General features: G+C 45.4%; 1 protein-coding gene across 9 annotated transcripts in view; it reads right to left on the bottom strand.

Annotated features, from left to right (window-relative positions):
• Window positions 1–17910, bottom strand: part of LOC139760814 (probable 3',5'-cyclic phosphodiesterase pde-5) — a 459357-nt gene that overhangs the window by 129518 nt on the left and 311929 nt on the right. For all 9 annotated transcript variants that reach the window (XR_011715413.1, XM_071684483.1, XM_071684469.1 and 6 more), the window contains one exon: window positions 16770–16928. Coding sequence is in view for 8 of the 9 variants with exons in the window: in XM_071684483.1 (XP_071540584.1) it covers window positions 16770–16928 (159 nt within the window). In the remaining variant the exon portion in view is untranslated. The remainder of the gene's footprint in view (window positions 1–16769; window positions 16929–17910) is intronic.

Below are 17910 nucleotides of genomic sequence, written 5' to 3'. Positions count from 1 at the left end.
AAGAATAAAGACGCTAGGGATGGATGCACTAATGAATGATGGTTACAAGAATGATATGATGATCATAGACACAACGTTAATCATAACAATGGTTATAATGATTTGTAACAACTATAATAATATCTAAACTATCACTCAGGATGAACTAGGTGATTTGGTCTTTTTTTTGGTTGTGTGATTAGGTCTTTTTTTTTGGTTGACGGAGTCGTATATACAGTCAATCCGGATAACAGGTTCTGTATCAAGCCGGATAATCGAACGGTAAATCAAGAGGGAGTTGGACAGTCTAGGAGGAACAGATGAACGGCAAGGATAGGTGAAAAGAGTGTGGTATAAGGGCTGATGAGAGATAAGGAGATAAGGGTAGCACTGATAATAAGGATCTGAGAGATAAGGCTACGAACGATGATAAGAATTTCAGGTAGGTAGGGCAAGTACCAATGAATGATAATGATAGAGATAAGGCTAGTACTGATAATAAGGGTCTGAAATAAGGCTGGTACGGATAATATGGGTCTGAGATAAGGCCAGAACCGATAATAGATAAAATAAAGGCTTTGAGATAAGACTAGTACCTATAAGGTTTTGAGATAAGATTAGTCGCGGTAATACAGGTCTGATATAAGGCTCATGTCAGTAATAAGGGCCCTGATATAAGGCTAGTACCGATAACAAGGCCCTGGTATAAGGCTAGCAACGGTAACAAGGAGCTAAGATAAGGTGGGCATAGAAAGTGTATTACGAGATCGTGGGTATGTGACGCTGGCAGTGTGCGTAACAGGGGTCCCTGACGACCATTCATCAGAGAGAGAGAGAGAAGAGAGAGAGAGAGAGAGAGAGAGAGAGAGAGAGAGAGAGAGAGAGAGAGAGAGAGAGAGAGAGGTGTCCCACAAGGAGGTCGAGGTTAACGCTCACCGTTTATAACCAGGCCACGATGGATAACAGGGCACGATGGATAATAGGGCACGATGGATAACAGAGGACGAAGGATAACAGGGCACGATGGCTAACAGGGCCTTATACCTTTACTTGTGGAGGACAAGCGTTCTGATATCAGTAGTACAAAAAAAAGGGGGGTGGGGGATCCTGATTACATTAATGTGTACATCAGGGGATCTAATTACACTGATGTTGATAACAGGACTGATAACACAGGTGTGGTTAATAAGGGCGTGGGGGGCACTGATATCATCAGTAATAGCAAGGGCCCAAAATAACATTAGTTATCAGGGGCCGTGATAAAGGTAACGAGAGAAATGGTAGAAACAAGAGTATAGTCAAACAAGGTTTCGAAGGCTGATACGGTACCACCCTTGAAGACGACGGTACCACCCTTGAGCACGACGGTACGACCCTTGAGCACGACGGTACGACCCTTGAGCACGACGGTGCGACCCTTGTGCACGACGGTACGACCCTTGAGCACGACGGTACGACCCTTGAGCATGACAGTACGACCCTTGGGTCAGGTCAAAGGGCAAGCTCACTCACCCGAATCATACTGGTATATGTCCAAGGGTCGTGGCGTCCAGCCTATGGGGCAAATCACTCGAGATAACAACCGATGCGTCACCACTGATAAGAGATGGTTTAGCGGTCTCTCAGTGACGATAACAGTGATAAGGAGGCTCCAGATAAGGTGAAAGTAATGTCATACTTAACCCGTCATAATCTGTTCAGTGTCTGATTTTCGAACAGATTCTCAAAGTAAGGCAAAATCGTAAAGTGTGTGGAAGAAGAAAGTTAAGAGTAAATGTGAATAAGAGCAAGGTTATTAGGTACAGTAGGGTTGAGGGTCAAGTCAATTGGGAGGTGAGTTTGAATGGAGAAAAACTGGAGGAAGTGAAGTGTTTTAGATATCTGGGAGTGGATCTGGCAGCGGATGGAACCATGGAAGCGGAAGTGGATCATAGGGTGGGGGAGGGGGCGAAAATTCTGGGGGCCTTGAAGAATGTGTGGAAGTCGAGAACATTATCTCGGAAAGCAAAAATGGGTATGTATGAAGGAATAGTGGTTCCAACAATGTTGTATGATTGCGAGGCGTGGGCTATGGATAGAGTTGTGCGCAGGAGGATGGATGTGCTGGAAATGAGATGTTTGAGGACAATGTGTGGTGTGAGGTGGTTTGATCGAGTGAGTAACGTAAGGGTAAGAGAGATGTGTGGAAATAAAAAGAGCGTGGTTGAGAGAGCAGAAGAGGGTGTTTTGAAGTGGTTTGGGCACATGGAGAGGATGAGTGAGGAAAGATTGACCAAGAGGATATATGTGTCGGAGGTGGAGGGAACAAGGAGAAGAGGGAGACCAAATTGGAGGTGGAAAGATGGAGTGAAAAAGATTTTGTGTGATCGGGGCCTGAACATGCAGGAGGGTGAAAGGAGGGCAAGGAATAGAGTGAATTGGAGCGATGTGGTATACCGGGGTTGACGTGCTGTCAGTGGATTGAATCAAGGCATGTGAAGCGTCTGGGGTAAGCCATGGAAAGCTGTGTAGGTATGTATATTTGCGTGTGTGGACGTATGTATATACATGTGTATGGGGGGGGGGGTGGGCCATTTCTTTCGTCTGTTTCCTTGCGCTACCTCGCAAACGCGGGAGACAGCGACAAAGTATAATAAAAAAAATAAAAAATAATATATATATATATCATCCCTGGGGTTAGGGGAGAAAGATTACTTCCCACGTATTCCCTGCGTGTCGTAGAAGGCGACTAAAAGGGGAGGGAGCGGGTGGCTGGAAATCCTCCCCTCTCGTTTTTTTTTTTCTAATTTTCCAAAAGAAGGAACAGAGAAGGGGGCCAGGTGAGGATATTCCCTCTAAGGCCCAGTCCTCTGTTCTTAACGCTACCTCACTAATGCGGGAAATGGCGAATAGTATGAAAGAAAGATATATATATATATATATCATCACACAAGACAGGTGACTGACGGCAAACGTGCTATAAGAAGATCCAGTTAAGACACACACGAGATAACACCAGGAGTCGCACCTGCCAAACGCTGACAGATGACATGGGTGTTGAAAATCGACTAGACTCGAGCTAGGAGGAGCAGCGAGCCCATTATCCATAATGAAACATACGAGGGATCAGTTCGATTCACCCCTCCGACACGGGCGAAGCACTGTGACACACACACACACACACACACACACACACACACACACACACACATGTATATATAGATAAAGAAATATCTAGCAAGCCGCTCATATCATACGTTAGGCCAAGACTAGAATATGCATCTCAAATTAGGTCATCGCACCTTAAGCAGTACAAGAGAAGGTCCAGAGGAAGGCAAGACAGATGACACCAGAATCACGGGAGTTGAATTACTGGGAAACGCTAAAGGCTCTTAAACTGAACACCTTGGAACAAAGAGTGAGGGGTGACCTGATCATAACCTGTAGGCTTTTTAAAACAGATCGACAGATGCAGGGGTCAAAACAATCATAGGAAATAACAAAAAACAAGAAAATTGTAAAAAAAAAAATGTTTTTTTTCTCTCTCTAGTATAGTAGCGGTGGATGAATGGTAGAGAATGACAGATGACGTGGTCTATGCAGATAGCATACACAAGTCTAAGATGTATGCTAGTACGTAATGTCATAAAGATGGGGCACCACAAGCGCTCGGCTTCCTCCCCGTACGATTACAAATACGTAATTACACACGTCCATTAGCACTCAGGTGATGGGGCCCTACGAGTGCACCGGCACTGATGGGAAATAAAAGATATGTAATGACACAAATGCATGTGTTTCTAAGTTCCCCCTCAAATGCGCCCCCCCCCCAAAAAAATAGAAATCATCAAGCCATCTGATTAACACTGCTCAAGAAAATGAACAAATATGGACAGTCTGATATTTCAAGAACACAGGCAAATAATCCAGTTTCCAGCAGGTAAAACCGCTGACAATGATAATTCCCAGACAATCAACTTCTGTCCACGGAAAATGTAACTAACCAGATCTCACAGTAAGATCAACGTATGTGATTATCTCTTACAATTTTACACCATCATTAAATACAATGCTCTCCACCCACTATAAAGTTCCAAGTTTCCCTCGGGCATTACGAAACAATGTTCAACTGATCAACGTTAATCCTCAAAGTTAACACTTATCTGTGTTGTAAGTGATTAAGAGCGGAAGGATTTATAGTCTTGTTGGCCATTCAAAAATTCAACATTTAATTTGATGGCTCGGTCAGTGGGCGAGGCGTGATGAATACATGGAGGAAGGAGGAGTGTGTCACAATGCTGATGAGTTATATCTACTGAACCAAGAAATACATCATGATCGCTGATGGCTTATGGCTGAACAAGAGAAAATATTACGAGCAAAAGTTTCCTATTTTCTTTTTTCCGTTTCACTCGGATATAAATAGACCATGTGGACAAAGGAGAAAAAAAAATCTTATCTTCTTTCAAGAGGATTCTCAAAATGTGAACACCGTTAATAACAAGGAACTGACAGAGACGTTTTCCATCAGAAGAAACTGGTTCCAATCAGTGTTTGTGAGGAGGCCAAGCCACTGTTGACCACAAAGTTCGCCTCTGGGGCGATATATAGTAGGTCAGGGAGACCTACTTATGGTAAGATGCTGAACTCATCAACACACATCTGCATACGTAGTTACAGTAGTTACAGGACCGGACCTTGAATAACAGCTGGAGAGGGACCTCGGATGTAAAACCATAACAAAGGTGTGGACGACCAAGCGTAAGCGGAGATCGAGAGCAGGAAGGTAGTCCTTCCTCTTATTCCTAAAAAGTGAACTATAAACCTAATTTGTCAAGCATAGATAAAGTCTTCAGGGTGAGGAGGAATGAGTATGTGAATCCACAATAAATGAGGGGATCGGGATCGTACAAGGAAAACACAGGATGCAGCTGGTGTTTTACTGTCACGTTTCGACGTAAACATGGCTTCACGCCGAAACGTAACAGGTTTTCAACTCCAGCTCCATCCTGTGTCTTTCCACCAGACCCCCTACTTAAGACCACAAACCTACATACAATGATAAACATATCAACCATGTAATGTACACATGGTATCTAATGTAAACCATTTACCATATACCCTAAGAATCGAATCCCGGCCATCCGTGAGCTAACGTTAGGCTACACAAATAGACCACAGTTCAATTCTCGGGGCACTGTGGTAAACAGTCAACATATATACATGTGTTTGGTGTTTTATCGTCTCAGTTTAGTTATCTATTCATCCGTAACGGTCAGGTAACAGCGCTAGCAAACATACCCAAGGTTCTAACTATCGTGTTCATGGGCTGTCCCATTCAAATTCACCTACTTCTGTAGACGCTGGCCTCGCGGGTTGGTTTCAACTTGTTAAGGGCAGCAAACACTTGCTTACGAGTCCTTACGAGGAGATTTTGGACAAAATTCAGGGGCTAGTGCGCAGCGTTGAAAAATCTAAGGCTAAACGAAGGTAGCGTGTGATGTTAAGTGCTCTGCATGAAATGGATAGACTGCACGTTCGTGCTCTGAAAGCCAGCAACCCAAGTGTGTGTTAAGGCAGAAAGAATATACAGCAGCTACCTGGGTCAAACGAATGAAATTTGACACCACCAAAAATGCTAGCTCACTCATAGCGCAATCGTTACTAACCCTACCGATGCCCAGGCAGGTGCCACTGGTAATATAACTCCCTGTTCGAAGGCTACCACATACTACCTGAGAGAGAGAGAGAGAGAGAGAGAGAGAGAGAGAGAGAGAGAGAGAGAGAGAGAGAGAGAGAGCCTTTTTCGTTGCTGTAAAGCTGGCGGAGGCAAGGGCACTGCCATACGTATTTAGTGGGCATTCGTGACCCGACCAAACATTAATGAGCCACAGAAATTTCATAGCCTCCAGAGAAGTAACAATTTTAGTCTGGTAATGATAATCATCATAAAAAAGGTCAGGATAATTACGTTAAAACATAACTCTATGATTATCAATAAAGAATTGTTATAGTTACCTTTAAGAATGATTATCGCTAAGATATTCTGGTAGGTCGTAGCTGGTAGGCATCTACCGCCCAGGGAAGTATATTACCAGTTCTACCCGCTCGGGTATCATAACAGTGGGGTTAGGGAGAGCTGCGTAGTGAGCCAGCACTTCAGTGGTTGTGAAGCTGCTGACCCAGGTAACTGTCTTATACTTTTTGCCTCACCCACACGTGGAATACTGGCATTCTTACCACAAACATACAGTCTCTCCTCGTCACATATAACACCTCTCACACTGAGCTCACACAGCTCATTCTTCGTAACTCCAGTGGCCTGTTAAGGGTGAGGCACTGGAGGCTACGAAGCGGCATTGGAGTTCACTGGTTATGGAGGACCCTATTGCCGTGGCAACCCTCTCGAAGGAGTCCCAGGAGGAAACAGGCGTCAGAGATAGAGATACATAAATAGACCGAGGGTATTCTGAACCGCACAAGGTTTAGTCTTGGGGAAGCACTCGAACCCCAGTCACCACGAGGGAAATCATCCCTTGGACTCCCGACAAGGTTGACAGTGTCACCGAAGCACCACATCAACCATCACTCCTCACTCAGTCCACCTCACACACACACACACACACACACACACACACACACACATGTACCTAATCCCCCCCCACACACAGATATACACGTACCTAATCCCCCCTAACACACACACACACACACACACAACAGATATACACATGTACCTATCCCCCCCCCACACACACAGATATACACACGTACCTAATCCCCCCCACACAGATATACACATGTACCTAATCCCCCCACACACAGATATACACATGTACCTAATCCCCCCCAAACCACAATATAACATGTCCTAATCCCCCCCCCCCAATACACACATGACCAACACCCACACACTGTATACACGTTACTAAATTCACCACACACAGATATAGTCATGTACCGTATCCCCACCACAGATATACACATGTACCTAATCCCCCACACACAGATATACACATGTACCTAATCCCCCCACACACAGATATACACATGTACCTAATCCCCCCCACACAGATATACACATGTACCTAATCCCCCCACACACAGATATACACATGTACCTAATCCCCCCCCAAACGCACACATATATACATGTGCCTAATCCCCCCCCCCCCACACACACACACACACACACATGCCCAGCACACCCAATCTGTCATCCTGCGTTCACGTAAAAGTTGTCACCACCAAGAATGTTCATTTTCCCGTTTCTCCACCTGATTACTGTGGTCTTCCCATCCCAGCCCCTCGGGGTCAGATTGGGTGTGATCATGCCACAAAAAAAAAAGATTTCCTCCCTTCTTACTTCTTTTCCTGACGTCATTCAATATTAGCCTAGCGTCGCCAGGCCAGGCGAGTGTCAGAGATTGCAAGCCTAACATAGTCCAGGTGGGTGTCATAGTAAACCTATCCAAGTTAGTGTCATCTTTGCCTAACATAGCACAGCCAAGCGAGTGTCAACATTAACCTAGCCTAGAATAACACGTGAATGTCATTGTCAGCCTAGCCTAGCGGTGAGTGTCGTCGTTAGAGTAACACAACCTAGCTAGGCGAGTGTCACTGTTAAGCCTAGCTCGGCCTACAAGGAGGGCGGAAGGACACTGTCAATAAGTTATGGAAGATATGGAAACATGCAGCCCTTGCCGTGTGGGGAGGGTTCCTTTCAGTGGAAAAGCGTTTGAGTTTTTGAGATACGAATATTCAGTCTTTTGAACTTGTGTCGATCTACTGAACTGTGTACACAGATCCTTCCCCAGCGAGTCTGTAAATCCACTGAAGTAATCAGTATAGTTTATGATACAGATGATGTAAGATGAGAGGTATTTTCATAAGCAGTTAAGTCGAAATGAATATAATGATTTGGATAGTCATAGTGGGTGAATCTCATATGATCATACACGTTAGCTGGTTGGTTATTTGGGTTTTAGGCCTATCGACTGCCAGGCCGTGAACGTCATAATAATATCTAACTCTGTCTTCTAGTGTTTAAGATAATTCGAAGGCTTTTAAATGATACGTCTAGGAAACTGTTGCTTAGAAATTTTCACGTGATCACGCGTTCCTTTAGGATTCGATTCAATTCATTTAAGTATTTCTTTATAAATCATGTGGCACTCAAAAGATATTTTGATTTAGTGGTGGTTGAATAATATAGCTCTGAGACAGATCCGGGCACAAGATGTAATTTATTAGCGGCTTCTCGTTATTAAAACGAGGTGTTCTTTGTGCCCATTTGGGGTCATCCCCTTGTGAAAGCAATTTCGAACTCATCGCTCAGTTCCTCACGTACCCTTAGGTCATACACCATAACTTTTCCCCCAGAATTTCTTAACCTTATTAAATGCTCTTCAACTGACAATTTACTCCTAATGAGTTTTTGAAAAAGTTTTGGATTTGGTCTTCCCTTGTTTATAGTACTGTACTATATATATACTCTTATACCTCTCAAACGTTGGCTGGATGTACTAATGTAACCCATATCCTCCACAGTACATCCCTAAACTCCTTTGCTTTTTGACATTTCACTGAGTCTCATCTTTTTCTCTGTCTTTGTACCTAAAGTTATCCATGAGTCTATTCTTTTTTTTCTTATTACAACGTGATCAAACTCAAGCATTACATGATCACCATTTCCAGAAGCAGTACATATCTGATATTCTCTATTCCCAATCTACTATGTGTAAAGATAAGATCTAAATGATGATGGTATATCATCCCCTATAATTCTCGTGTGCTCAGTGACGTGCTGGTACGGACTATCTTCCTGTATTCACTCCACGACCTGATGTCTCCACAAAATGTCTCCAAGAAAATCTGAAGTCTTCCGTTCTGTTTGTTTATAATTGAAATCATCCCTTAGCTTGTTCTACGAGACTACGTAGAGAGCTCTCATGTTGAAGAAATGCTTCCTCACGTCCCTTTGTCCACTTCCTCACGTCCCTCTGTCCACTTCGTCACGTTCCCTCTTTTCACTTCCTCACGTCCCTCCGTCCACTTCCTCACTTCCCTCCGTCCACTTCCTCACGTCCCTTTGTCTACTTCCTCACTTCCCTCCGTCCACTTCCTCACTTTCCTCCGTCCACTGCCTCACTTCTCTCTGTCCACTTCCTCACATCCCTCCTTCCACTTCCTCACGTCCCTGCGTCCACTTCCTCACGTCCCTTTGTCCACTTCCTCATGTCCCTCTTTTCACTTCCACAACTCCCTCCAGACACTTACTTAATCCAAGTTGTCCTTTTGTTCTTGACTTTCTTTTTCCATGGTCAAATATTGTTCAATGTCGACATCGTCCTGGAGTTTGGGAATTCACAGATTATCATTAGGTCGCGTCATATTCCTACACCTCCCACGATGGGGAGATGTATGGATTTTTTTTTTCCCCATTCCTTGTAGCTCCTTCCACCCAGGTCCTGTACCATTCTTTGTATTCCTCTCCAGCAGTTCAATGTGGCTCCTCTAGTGTGTTGCGGTTCATTCTAGCTTAGGGTAGGCAAAAGTTCCTAACTTCTTATACAGTTCATTGTCCGTGAACATGACGGCAGTTTTGACATGGAACAAAATAGTGCTGGCCATCCTCACTACCCAATGTACATGATGTGTCGGTCATAAGTTCAGCGTAGCATCAATTTCTCGGTCCCTTTCGCAGCCCGACTCTCACAATTCATTTCCCTCCGGTTTCGCGTTTATCCTCTCGTCTGTTTGAACTCATTCTCAATCTTCTTAACTCTGCAGTTATCAGGGTTTGATTTCATAATTTGTCCGACCATTTGTCTAGGTATCTCTGTAATATTTCGTGGTGCCTCGTCCTTCGCACTTCCTTCATATTTATGGTATCATCAGCAAACTTGTGCAAGCATGATTCCAACTCGTTTGGCAAATAATCTACAAAAGTCTATTAATATCAGTGGCCCGAGCAGTGATCCCGCTTGTCATCTTCACGTTGCTTTAGAAGGCTCCCCGACACGTGTGTGTCCTCTGGTTCCTCCCAGTTACCCAGCTGTCCATCCACCTCAACTGCCCCTCCTCTGACCCCTGTCTTCATCATCAGCCACCTGAAGAAGACTGCATCACAGGCCCTCCGCCAGCCGGAAACCATATGTTCCATCTATCCATGACATTTTCCCATGATGTCATTTTTTCCTCTTTCACAGAAATCCAGGAAATACGTCAAGAGGGCATAATTTCCCTTCCTGAGTCATAGGTTGTCTCTCACTCAAGAAGCGTGTGGCGGCTAAGAACTTCTTCGATCTATTCTCTGATAATATGAACTCACTAGAATCTTGCTGGTCGTACTCATCACTCACACATTACTCACACTTGCCTATAGTCCCAGGTTTCGACTCTCTCATCTTTGATGAGAACCGACACCGCAATATATCTCGTCCATTCTGTCGGGACGTTAACTTTGTGGAGGAGATTTCGAACGACATCACAACTGGTGTCACGAGGAACTTCGATCACTCACTCAGTACGAATGGCTGAGCTGCCCTTTGTACCGGGTCTGCCTCACCCATGGGTCTCCTCAGCAACAGTGGATTCTGTATTCTGTACTTCCTTAGCCACCTTCCTCCTCCCTGACTGGTAGCAATGGTGTCCTCTGTGATTTTCTAGTGTAAAAACGCATAATAGAATTTCTGACTCACCTCACGCACTTGCTCCTCAATCAACACCACGGTAACTTTTTCCTTCGGGCCTCCATAATCTGATAAGTTGGTCCTTTACAACTGATTTCTCTCGTGTAAACTTGCAAAGTTTTTTGTATAAATGTGTAAAATAGTTTTTATAAACTTGTAAAATAGTTTTCAAAAACTTGTAAAATAGTTTTTATAAACTTGTAAAATAGTTTTTATAAACTTGTAAAATAGTTTTTATAAACTTGTAAAATAGTTTTCAAAAACTTGTAAAATAGTTTTTATAAACTTGTAAAATAGTTTTCAAAACTTGTAAAATAGTTTTCATAAACTTGTAAAATAATTTTTATAAACTTGTAAAATAGTTTTTATAAACATGTAAACCAGTTTTATAAACGTAAAATAGTTTCCAAAACCGTGTAAAATAGTTTTCATAAACTAGTAAAAGTTTTTGTAATCTTGTAAAACAGCTCAAGGTATTATTGTGACCTATCATCTGTTTGTCTCCTGGTATGATCAATTGTTCTTCGTTTCTTGTCTGATGTCATTTCTGCTAGACTCGGGTGTTTCTAATGTCTCTTTCATCCCGTGGCTCTTGGTTCCCTTGCATTTTCACATCTGCTGTTGAGCGACTATTTCGTTCTCCCTCCCCTCCTCATCTCTCACTACACCCTACTGTAAGGACGCATCCCTCAGTACGCCACCCTCACCGTCCACTCCAGAGAACCTATCATTAGCATTCCTCTCTACCCAGGTCTTGGGTCTCCCTGAAGGTGCTTAAAACTTCCGGGTTTCGTTCTTTACAATGACTTCATTCACTATCCATAGCAAGTACTGGGAGGTCCAGGTCTTCCGAGTGGGGGATGGATGGAGAGTAAATCAGCATAGGTGACCTCGGTGACTTTTGACACATGTTGGTACTGAAGGTTTCTGTACGCATTCCAGGAATGCGTACGTCCATACTGATGAACCTCCTGGAAATAATCGTTTCACACCTCCGAACTGCACGTCAACCCTTGTTGCCTTTAGCACCACCGTGATCGTACCTTCATTTCCTCAATGAGAAAGATGATACAGTTCTTTTACTCGCCTTACAGGATATTGTGATGGTGGGTAAGCTGCAGCAACTTGTCCTAGAATACATGGACTGTGCAGGGTTCCCTGTTTATTATTACATCTAGGGAATGTTTTGGCTCACGTCACCAGTAGCGTTAGTCCTCCTCCTTCCTCTGCCTCTTGCCTATAATTTCCTGTTAAAGTCTGTCCCTCCGATAGAAAAAAATAAAATCAAACACGTGATCTGACATCTTCGTTGTGTTTACTCTCATCTGTGACTACGTCCTCTGGGGTTAACCTCATTCATTCGGTCTTTTGATTGAAGTGTTTTGCATCCCTTACTAATCCATGACCTTTTATATACGTGGTATGTAGAGGAACCGCGGTCTTAATGATTCCTCTGCTGCCACTCACATTACACGGGGGAGCTGCCTCTCGTGTGTCCGGTTTTAGCCAAAGATGATTTGCTTCTTCGAACTTTCGATCCAACATTTTCCCACCCGTTGTGTCCATTCTAGCCTCTTGAATTCATGAGTGTCTGCCAGCTTGTAGCCTCGCTTTTTTTTTTTTTTTTAGATCCCCTCATTGTTCTAATGAATATGCCCAGCGTTGCCCATTATGTCCACAATATCTTCCCTCTCCTCCTCCTCCTCCTGAGTCCTGTTCTTCCTTCATTCATTACGATCTGCTTCTCTCCAGTTGGTGTATCGTCACTGTGTCCACACCAACCACCAATTTAGTCGACAGGATCTTCTTTAGATTCTCGTCCTTTCACGTCCTTGTAATACAATCCGCTTGCAAGTTTATCCTCTAAATAGAGACGCTCGAAGCTTTTACTGTCCCTCAAACACAACACTGTGAACGTTTTTATTTCATTCCTTCATCCTTCACCTGTCATCCTCTGGATCCAATTACTCGTATGTCTCCCTCGTTGGCCTCACCAACCTCCCAGTTAAAGACGCTGTCTACCTTGTTGACTACCTGTCCCATCCTCGTGCTGATCTCATTTCGGTGTCCCGGTTGCTCTCATGTGTCCTTGCCCCCCGCCACCTCCCCTACCCCTAACCCACCCCTCAACCAACACCCCTCCCTCTCCCATCTTCATCCATTTCTTTTCCTTCTTTTCATGTTAGCTGAGACGTCACGAGCAGCTGAGACCCATTTTATCGACCAACTCCTAGGGGGTAGATGAACAGCTGGGTTGACTGTGGACCGACTGCCGCAACCAGGACTCGAATCTATGCGGCTCGACCCTGGGCGGCCCCGTGAATGCGTCACGGTCAGGATTTCTCTTCAGGCGTTCATGGGTCACAGCGTCTTCCCTCCCCGAGTGACAATGCCTCTCATCACCCTGGCACAATCCTCCCCCAGTCCCAGTCCCACGCCTCTGGGTCTTCGCTGGGTCTTCGCATCATCCCAGCCCGTCCATCCGTGGTTAGGCGGGGCGACGAACCATCCCTGTGCGTCCGGCTTATCATGTCCCCCATCTCCAACCTCCCCTCCAACGGAAGACAGGAGATCTCCTGAAACCACTCTCGCTCAGCCTCCCCAACACACCATTTAACCCTGTCACAAGACGACTTGATCTCCTCCCTTCGCTGAAGTCGACCTATGTCATATTTACCTTATTCTCAAGACTGGCTCACTGGTCCGAGTTTGTACTGCACACTGTGTGTCTGGATAGTGTGTGTGTGTGTGTGTGTGTGTGTGTGTGTGTGTGTGTGTGTGTGTGTGTGTGGTGCCTACATAAGATGGGGCAACACGGACGTAAAAAATTCTCTCCCCGGAACACACAAAGAATGGCCACATGTAAATAGTAGCCATATGTACAGGTGTGCCTGGGAGGCGTGTCTGTAAATATTCCTGTGTGCGTATGTATGTGGGTGTAAATATTCCTGTGTGCGTATGTACGTGGGGTGTAAATAGTCATGTGTGCGTATGTATGTGGGTGTAAACAGTCCTGTGTGCGTATGTACGTGGGTGTAAATATTCCTGTGTGCGTATGTACGTGCCTGTAAGTATTCATGTGGGCGTATGTACGTGGGTGTAAATATTCATGTGTGCGTACGTATGTGGGTGTAAATAGTCATGTGTGCGTATGTATGTGGGTGTAAATATTCATGTGTGCGTATGTACGTGGGTGTAAATATTCCTGTGTGCGTATGTACGTGGTTGTAAATAGTCATGACTGCATATGTACGTGGATGTAAATATTCATGTGTGCGTATGTACGTGGGGTGTAAATAGTCAATTGTGCGTATGTATGTGGGTGTAAATATTCCTGTATGCGTATGTATGAGGGTGTAAATATTCCTGTATGCGTATGTACGTGGGTGTAAATAGTCATGTGTGCGTATGTATGTGGGTGTAGATATTCCTGTATGCGATGTACGTGGGTGTAAATAGTCGTGTGTGCGTATGTATGTGGGTGTAAATATTCCTGTATGCGTATGTACGTGGGTGTAAATATTCCTGTTTGCGTATGTATGTGGGTGTAAATATTCCTGTATGCGTATGTACGTGGGTGTAAATATTCCTGTATGCGTATGTACGTGGGTGTAAATATTCCTGTATGCGTATGTACGTGGGTGTGTATACATCTTCCCGTCACCAGGTGGATCCACATCTTGTCTTCAGCCTCCACTTGCGAGCCGACGCATCAGTAATCCCCTGCCACACTGGAGTGTTCCACTCAGCGTACAAGAACGTCGCACCACCTCACTTAAAAGGAGTCCCTGGCGGCACTCTTCAGTTCCCTCCGGCACTTAAGACTACCTTTTCGTACTTAAGATTCCCAACAAGCACTTAAAGTGTCTCCTCCGGCACTTAGGCTCTTCCCTCCAGCACTTAAAGGGAACCTCGTGTTGTGTTCGCTGCTTCCTGTGTGCGCTGCCTGGCGTGTGCTGAGCCTGGCGGGTGATCAGCCCGGCGGGTGACAGCGCAGGAATCTTGTATGTTGTTCGCTCGTGCAGCAGGAGGTGATGTGTTGCCCATGTTGGTTGGTGCTGGGACGAGGGTTGGGGCCATCACGGCCACGAACCACAACAGTAAAAAAAGAGTCTGTCTATCTATCTATCTATCTATCTATCTATCTATCTATCTATTTACCTAATCGATCTATTTATCTATCCATCTATCCAATCATTTACCTATGTATTTAGTTCCATCTCATGATGACGTCTACCGCGAGAGATTTACATACACACATGTAAACGTCCAGCACGAGAGATTTACATACACACATGTAAACGTCCAGCACGAGAGATTTACATACACACATGTAAACGTCCAGCACGAGAGATTTACATACACACATGTAAACGTCCAGCACGAGAGATTTACATACACACATGTAAACGTCCAGCACGAGAGATTTACATACACACATGTAAATGTCCAGCACGAGAGACACACACGTAAACGTGGGCTGAAGGTCTGCAAAGAAGGGAACACAGAGAGACACACTTCCATTTCCGTGTCCTGGTGTTGTTCTGGTGCTGCCGGAGCCACCATGCGGCCCCTGGCACCGTGACGTACATGTCCTCCTCACACGAGCAACAAGCTGCTGCCCAGCCCTGCTGCATCATGCCTGCTTCAGCAGGACGGTACGACCCTTGAGCAGGACGGTAAGGCCCTTGAGCAGGATGGTACGGGCCCTTGAGCAGGATGGTACGGCTCTTGAGCAGGACGGTACGACCCTTAAGCAGGATGGTACGGGCCCTTGAGCAGGATGGTACGGGCCCTTGAGCAGGATGGTACGGCTCTTGAGCAGGACGGTACGGGCCCTTGAGCAGGATGGTACGGGCCCTTGAGCAGGATGGTACGGCTCTTGAGCAGGACGGTACGGGCCCTTGACCAGGACGGTACGGGCCCCTAAGCAGGACGGTACGGGCCCTTGAGCAGGACGGTACGGCTCTTGAGCAGGACGGTACGGGCCCTTGAGCAGGGCGGTACGGGCCCTTGAGCAGGACGGTACGGGCCCTTGAGCAGGACAGTACGGCCCTTGAGCAGGACGGTACGAACCCTGGGTATGATGGACTGGTCTCTGACCTGACCTTAGAGGGTAAACATGGTTCGCACCGTCTTCCTATAGGGTTGTACCGTCTTCCTCGTGGTCTGTACTGTCTTCCTTAAGGGTTGTACCGTCTTCCTTAAGGGTTGTACCGTCTTCCTTAAGGGTTGTACCGTCTTCCTTAAGGGTTGTACCGTCTTCCTTAAGGGTTGTACCGTCCCCCTTAAGGGTTGTACCGTCCCCCTTAAGGGTTGTACCGTCCTCCTCGGGGTGTACCGTCCTGCTCGGGGTGTACCGTCGTGTTCATAGGGTTAGGCCAGCAGGGCTCATGAAGCGGATGACTGACACTCCCCCCCCGCAGACAGAGTCCCCTCACTCGATGAGAGCTTTCGGTTTTCATCATATGGACAGATAGATAGATGGATATATAGATAGATAGATATAGAAAGATAGAGATAGATAGATAGATAGATAGAGAGAGAGAGAGAGAGAGAGAGAGAGAGAGAGAGAGAGAGAGAGAGAGAGAGAGAGAGAGAGAGAGAGAGAGAGAGAGAGAGAGAGAGAGAGAGAGAGATTATTAGTCTGAGTAAGTAGATCGTCTCCCCAGACTCGGTCAGGTGCCATGATCATGTCTCTCCCTCCCTCCTGGCACCACACGACACCCGCACCACAACAGTGTCTCCAGCACTGCCACATCCCTGCCTGCCACCTTCCCCCCGTCATCACCACCGGGGCCGCCTCACCTGTCAAACCCCCCCCCCATCCTCGACCTCACACCCCCCCGGTGTTAGTCTACCCCCCATCACCCCCTTGTGTTAGTCTACACCCCCCCCCCCCCAAGCAAGACAAAGTGCCCCTAACCCTCAGGACGTCTTTCAAATACTGCCAAGTTTCTCCCAGTCGTCCTCGATCAATCCTTAAGAAAAGATATATATATATATATATATATATATATATATATATATATATATATATATATATATATATATATATATATATATATAAAGACTTTAACACACACACACACACACACACACACACACGACACTCACCGTTGGTGCCGTTCTCGAGGCTCTTCTGTTTGTCCCTCTGCGTTCGTCGGATCATCCAGCGCTCGAGGGTCTCCAGCTCGACCTGCTCCATCAGCCAGGTCTCCAGGAACTCCGGGTGAGCCTTCAGGTACTGGCCGACCATCTCCCCTGTCACCTCCTCTGTCGGGAGACAGGCAAAAAGGCGTGGTTACGTCCCTGGTGCAGGGGTGCGGGGCGGTGTGTGGTGATGGTGGCGGTGATGTGTGGTGATGGTGGGAGTGATGCGTGTGGCGGTGATGTGAGGTGATGGCGTGGCAGTGATGGGTTTTGTGATGGTGATGTGTGGTAATGGTGGTAGTGATGCGTGGTGATGACGTGGCAGTGATGGGTTGCGATGGGGATGTATAGTAATGGTGGTAGTGATGCGTGGTGATGACGTGGCAGTGATGGGTTGCGATGGGGATGTATAGTAATGGTGGTAGTGATGCATGGTGACGCTGGAACCGATGTTTGGTAATGGCTATGTGTGGTAATGGTGGTAGTGAAGTTTGGAGATGGGTGGTGACGTGTGGGGGAGCGTCCACAGGGAGGTAAAGGCAGTAGTGAGAGGACTGTGTCAAACTGGATGGCGAATGAAAATCAATGATTGACTTCAGCGTAAAGGAAACGCATACAGGATGTTTGGATTACGTGGCAGCCAACAGATCCATTATATGTATGTAAGATGGATACAGAATTATAGGGTAGGAAATGAGAGCAACTTGAAAAAAAGAAATTCAAAAAAGAATTTCTCATACTGTAAGCAAAAACCTGGAAGACTTATCTAAATATGTAGGAAGTATGTAATACAATATATATATATATATATATATATATATATATATATATATATATATATATATATATATATATATATATATATATATATATCATCTTTTTATTTTACTTTGTCGCTGTCTCCCGCGTTACCGAGGTAGCGCAAGGAAACAGACGAAACAATGGCCCAACTCACCCATATACACATGTATATACATACACGTCCACACACGCAAATATACATATCTATACACCAACGTATACATATATATACACACACAGACATATACATATATACACATGTACATAATTCATACTGTCTGCCTTTATTCATTCCCATCGCCAC

This window comes from Panulirus ornatus, chromosome 3 (assembly GCF_036320965.1).
Source record: "Panulirus ornatus isolate Po-2019 chromosome 3, ASM3632096v1, whole genome shotgun sequence".
NCBI classification, from domain to species: Eukaryota; Metazoa; Arthropoda; class Malacostraca; order Decapoda; family Palinuridae; genus Panulirus; species Panulirus ornatus.
Note: the sequence above shows the minus strand (reverse complement) of the source record. Positions and strands in the feature narration are given on the sequence as shown.